The 6,328-nt window shown below is 35.5% G+C and overlaps 1 protein-coding gene across 1 annotated transcript; it reads right to left on the reverse strand.

Annotated features, from left to right (window-relative positions):
• Positions 1 to 1,105: 1,105 nt before the first annotated feature.
• LOC149160103 (uncharacterized) lies at positions 1,106 to 3,130 on the reverse strand. The gene has a single exon (XM_089433645.1). It carries the CDS (start codon positions 2,562 to 2,564, stop codon positions 1,521 to 1,523), a length of 1,044 nt encoding a protein of 347 aa, XP_089289771.1. The 5' UTR covers positions 2,565 to 3,130; the 3' UTR covers positions 1,106 to 1,520.
• Positions 3,131 to 6,328: the final 3,198 nt, after the last annotated feature.

Below are 6,328 nucleotides of genomic sequence, written 5' to 3' on the forward strand. Positions count from 1 at the left end.
ATTGTTATATTGTTATGTAGGTTAGAACCTTTCATGGTTTCATTCTATTAGAATTGTACCCTTTGTGTCACACACACACTAGGAAAGGACAATTAATACATACACACTATTGGCATTTACTAGTACATGAAATTGTTGATTGGGAGAATTCTCCTAAAAAAAATTGAAGCTCGCCAGGAGATCTTGATGATGCTTGACGAGCTACTGATAATGGGTCAAATTTTAGATCCACGTCCTCAAAGAACTGAAGACCATCCAGGATGATCACTAGGGAACAACAAAGAGCCCATCACTATTGAAGAATCAAAGTCTCTGGGTTGATGAATTCTGTCTACTCGACTACTTATTGCTTTTATGATATTTTTTTTAGTTATTTGGATTTGCTAGTAACCTTGGGCTTGGTAAACTCAGAGTAGTAATTTTGTTTTTTACAAACAATATGAATTTTTGGATGCCCAAAATTTTATGATTTTACTACTGGTTTCCCTAATACATATCCGAGACCTTTTAAGTTTTCTTCATAGTTTTCGCTTTCGTATGCTTTTCTTTTGGAATTTCTGGCACATTTCGGCGATTCAAAAGGATTAATTTGAAGACTTGAGTGATTTGTAGTGAAGTAGAGCTTGTTGAATGCTGGCTGGGATTCTTTAACTCAGTTCAGCTTAGATATTTAGGATTTTCAGCCTCAACGATGATCAATGCCTGTAGTCTTCTTTAGCATAATAGTTTCGGATGATCTCTGGAATTAATGAATCTTAATTTGAATTTACAAATTTAAGTAATTTTCAATTTCAATGCACTTTAAATAGATTTATTTTGATAAATCCATAACTGTTCTGAACAATTTTAAACAGGTAAAGTAATCTGAAATTCAAAGTTACACTCCAATTCAAAGTTATACAGATATACACTACAATCCAACCAAAACCAAACCAATTCAAAGTTACACTACAATCCAATTCATACACAAAATAAATTAACATGGTGTAGAGCATTGGGAGTTAGATGATGTTTGAGCTAAATTTCACCAGTTCAACTCTGGAAATCAAAATCAAATTTACAGAATGCATATATTTGTACTACAATGACTAACATATTTATTGTTGACTACAGTTCATCATTTCAGACTATTACCAGGAAACATGTTCTCAAAGCATCATTAGATTTCTGAGAATGTTTCAGAGCTTCTTAAGTTTATGATAATTTTGCTTCAGTGGCAAAATTTTCCCCGTAGAGGAGAAGCAGAAGCTCAAAACAGAGTGTCTCAGAGAATGTCATACACAGGTACTGCAGAGCGGAAGCAGAATTACAGAAAACTATCCGATGTTACGCTTTTTAACAATATTGTCCTTGTAGTAGTTAATGGATTCTATATGAAGGAATCTAGGAGTTTAGGGGGTTATGTGAACATTTAGAGTCCTCAGAGTTGTCTTCAATATTAAGCACAAGTAGAACTCTCCGTCAGCCTGTACAAACTGAACCAGATTGAATGCAGGTGGATGACAAAGAAAACTTCTAATCTAATGCTTCTTCTTATCAATTCCACCATTGGATTGTTTGCAATAAGCGATGGCACTCTGAAGGTCGTCGCTGGATAAGTTCAGAGGAGAATTCATGGAGGGCAGGCAGCTTTTAGATCCAAAGCGCTTGACACCCACATCGTTTTGCCTTCCCGATTCTTCTGGACCACAGGGACATACACGCCCCTTATCCCTTTTTAGCTGTTGATCACCAGTTTGGGCATCATTATTCCTCTCAGAAGAGATTTTGTGCTTCACCAGCTTTGCATACTTCTGCACAACATGTTTAACACTATTACTTGTACTAGTCCTGTTGCCGTTTTCTGGACAGTCTGGGTTTTGCTTGGTGCTGCAATCCCTGTTATAACAACGGACAGAAGTAGCCTTCACGGACTTCAATTTCACTGTGAATCTCAAAAGCTTTTCCAAGGGAGGAGGAATGTGAGAAGAACCATTCAAATCATCCATACCCTGTTCTGAAAACTTGCTGAATCCAAACATGGGAGCCTTCACCTTCAATTTGGTGGCAGATTTAACAATGGGCTGCAAGGGGCTCTTCTCTTCAGTTTCAGCAGACCTGCAGCGGAACTCCTTCCAGCAATCGGGTCTCTGGTTCGAGTCCCTGAAATCCTCAGAATATCTATTAAAGCCATCTGTGTCACTTTGAAATTCTTTGAAATCCTCTGAATATCTATTATAGCCATATGTGGCACTTTGAAATTCTTTGGGCGAAGATAGATATCTGACCATCTCTAAACGTGGAGGCAGATTAAGTGGGAGCAGTTGGCCTCTATAAAATAAATCATCTGCAGGAGAAACATTGTCAACACATTCTTTTATATTGGGCTTATTAGTAGCAGAAACAGAGACACTGAATTCAAAATCTTCAGATTCTCTATTGCCCTGCAAAGGGCTCTTGTTTCCATTGGAGGGATGAGTCAAACCCATATCAAAATTAGATCCATCATCATCGTTAAAGCAACTGCACATGAAACTGTGACCAGTGTCAGTACATTCCGTATCCATTAAGAGCGCTTTCTTCATGGCACCTAAGCAGAATTGGCTTCTGGGTCTCCAGAAAATGTACTTAGTTGCTCCGGAGATTCAAAGGAAATTGCTAATAAGCGCTGTCTACCAAGCGTCAATTTCGCCCTGACCGTCAAAAAAATCGCCAGAATCTGATTTCTGTTTCTAAAAAATAGAATCTGATTTCTTTTTCTAAAAAATTGACCGTGGGAGTGCTGGAATTGAATCTTGTTTTTATGGTGGTGAAATAGATTAGTACCTGAAAAACTCTTAGACACCCAAAATTTTATGATGAAATAGATTCGGCAATTGAAAAACCCTTAAACACCCAAAATATGGCTGTAGTATTCAAAATACTACAGCCATATAGGTACCGAAAATTGGCAGATGCAAGGGCTGAAAATGGTCTGGACCGGGTCTGATAATGTGCTTTGCAGGGTGGGAATTGATCCAAATTTGATGGGTAATTGATTCTGAGGGGAGCTGGTGCTGTAAAGGGTTGCACAGAAAACATCGCAGAGCAACACGAGTGAATAAATCATCACCAAATGTAGGAGTGGGGTTGTTGGGGGTAAGGGGAACTGGACAAAACAATACCTAATCAGACAAAAATTGCAACAGAATCTGTTTCCAAATGAGAAATAAATGTCAATATATTCAGCGCATAAAAGGGCATTGAGTTTCCGCTGATCTTCCTCGGAATTCGTTAAATTAGAACTGGTTAAATTTGTTGTTTAAACTGCTATTTTGATCTTTTGGTTATTTTCGGAGATCCGTTATACTTTCAAATTGCAGTAATAAATTTGTATTTTAGTAATTGTGATGGGATTTCCTCCACGTCAGATGATAGGTGCATTAAGGATAAAAATGAGATTTAACCATAAATATTTTGAAAATGATTCAAGACCAGATAGATTCCGCGTGAGACGACAGATGTACAGAGCATGAGAAAGATAGCTAACTATAAATATTTTCAAAATGTTAATAACGTGTTTACTATTCATTGAGATGATCGAGATATATTTGAAGTATAGCAATAAGTTTTGTCATTTGTACATGAAAAGGTGATATAAAAATAAAAATAATAGAATTTATATATATAGTAGAGTAGAGTATAATTGTATGGGAAAATTATTTTATATTTGGTATTGTAGAAGGTTTTCCAAAAGAGTTAGGGGATGGTTAAAGTAAGCTCATGAATTAAAAGGTTCTTGAGTGAGAAGGAGAGTTTCGGGATTGAAATGAAATGAAATTTTAACGTCCACTAGGCTAGAAATGGTCTATCGGGCCAAAATAGAAGTAATGATATAAAATAAAGTCTAAAGGACCAAAGTGAGCTCATGAACTAAAAGGTTGTTGAGTGGGAAGGAATGAAATTTACATTTGTTTATACACTTCTATATTTTGAGTAACCTTACATCCACATTGCACAAAGTAATTGAATAACCCTACCCCTCCCAGTACTTTTCTTACATCTATAATATATACTTTAATTCTTTGAGGGCTAGTATTTTAGGCTAAGGGATATTGAAAGATTAAGAAACCAGTGATACTAGAATATTGATAGATGACATTAACACTATAGTTTTTCTACCATAAACAATTAGTCACACAAAATAGAATAATGAATTGTATGAGTTCTTACTATTACAAAGAAAACAAAATTTCAAGAATTTATTACCTAAGATTTGATGTTATTTAGATTTAAAAAATGTTAAAATCTCTTTCATTCCTATGGAAAGACTACTTGAACAAAATTTCAAGAATAAAATATTATAATATTACAATTTAGTTATTACTAGTTGTAAAGAAAAACAAAAAAGACAAAACAACTATTAATTTTTCAATATTGAAAGAACATTATAACAACCTATAATTTAATATAAATCAACCTAAATCCATTTTAACCCCACATCCAAGAGGGATCAAATTTCTTAAGGTGCAAACCTTTCTCAAATTTTACACAAAAAAGTGCACCTTGAGAGATTTGATCCCTCTCAATACTTGATGGATTCAAAGTTAAGTTGTAGTCCTCAGTTAAATATTTCTAATGAGGTATCGTATGCGTCGAATAGAGATTGTATGCAAAAGTTACAACCCTGGGAATTTGGTGTACCAACTAACCCCAATGGGCCCCCACAAACTTTTGGCACTTCATCTCCTAGGGTTAGGTTTTTGGATGTTTGGAGTTTTCCCTCGTTTTTCAATAATAAAAAGTTCTGTGAGCCTCATTGTAACACAACTCAAAGGCATGTAGTTGCCACATCTCTTCTCAGGGATAAGCTACCATCACCCAAGCTAATTTATTTCCTTTTTGCATGTAAACAATTTTCAACATTTTGTTATTAATGAATTGAAGTTCAGTTCTTTTGTAGGTCTGTGTTTTTGTTTAAATTTGTATTTCATGTTATTTCTGCATAAATTTGCATCAATGGTATTTGAGTGGCTTGCTCTTTCTCTATTTTGGTGTGCATGTCCCCAACAAGGTCAAGGTATAAGGAGTTAGTGTTTGAACTGGTTAAACCTTTGCAAGTCCAACCTCATTGACCCCGACGACCTCCCTATTGAAATATGGCAACAAGAATATTCCAATTTAATTCGTCCTTGAATTAAATTGTGAATTAAAATTGAATTTAGTCTTAACAGCTACTTGGAAATAATTAATTTATTTATTTTAAATTAATTAGTTGAATAAATTCAAGTTAGAAGTATTTCTGAAGTCAAGCAAGAGTTATCCCTTAAATTAAGGAGATGAGATTGAGTTATATTTGAGTTGTAATTAGTTAAGTCAGTTTGCTGAGTTAAGTCTAGTTAAATTAGTTCCAAACTGTTTGAGGAACTAATAGTGAGTTGACAGTCAATTGATGCATGCATGCACTCAACTAGTGCTACTCCAGTTAATTGAAGATTCCCTAATCAGAAACTCATGCATGTCTATTCTGAGAAAGACCTAGTTGAGATTAATGTTCAAGGATAATGTACTATCAGTTGCATGTGTTTTCTCATGGAGAAAAATCATGCATGCAGTCAAGGATTTATCCTTGAGGATTGCACATTTTTGGAGGAAGAGTTTTCCACTTGGTAACAGGAGAATCATCCACAAGGAATAGCGCAAGGAAATAAGAGCTTGGAGGGCAGAGAGGAAGGCTGGAGAGAAGCCAAGATTGTCTGGGAGCATCTGTGAGGATTGTACTGAGAGCTGGCTAGTTGTGAGAGCTAAGGCTTTGTATAATTCCTATGTATTTCCACCATGTATGATAATACAATAGTGTCGGGTTTTTAGTTGAGGCTTTCCCCAAAGTATTTTCATGTGTATTGTGCCATTGATTCTTCTTCTTCTGGTTATATTGTTCAGCTCGATCTTTAAGCTTCCGCAAATTGATAGTAGAAGTAGGTTATAGTATTCTGCTTTGATTTATATTACATTATCAGGTTAATCTACACCAATTTTCTACATGGTATCAGAGCTGGATTTGTAGAAATTTTCTACATGGTATCAGAGCTAGATTTATAGAAATTTTCTACATGGTATCAGAGCTGTGAAAAATATACTAAGAAGAGAATTCGAATTTTGAAGTTTAGGGTTGCAGGTGCAAATCGAATTCATATCATACTTCAAGGTTGGCCAATGGCGTTTTATGGCTTGAGATTCGAGTATGCCTTGGAAGGTAGCTCGAATTACATAGCATGGAAAGATAGAATGGAGGTTGCATTAGAAGACAATGGCTTGAAGGAATTCATTGATCAAGAAATCCCAAAGCCAGCTTCAACTAATGCACAAG

The sequence above is a fragment of the Pinus tabuliformis genome, chromosome 5_2 (assembly GCF_031772625.1).
Source record: "Pinus tabuliformis cultivar Carrire ecotype Pingquan chromosome 5_2, CPIR1, whole genome shotgun sequence".
Classification (NCBI taxonomy): domain Eukaryota; kingdom Viridiplantae; phylum Streptophyta; class Pinopsida; order Pinales; family Pinaceae; genus Pinus; species Pinus tabuliformis.

Excerpts from the sequence above, each read along its gene's own strand:
- LOC149160103 (XM_089433645.1), bottom strand. The coding sequence starts at position 2,564 with ATGAAGAAAGCGCTCTTAATGGATACGGAATGTACTGACACTGGTCAC.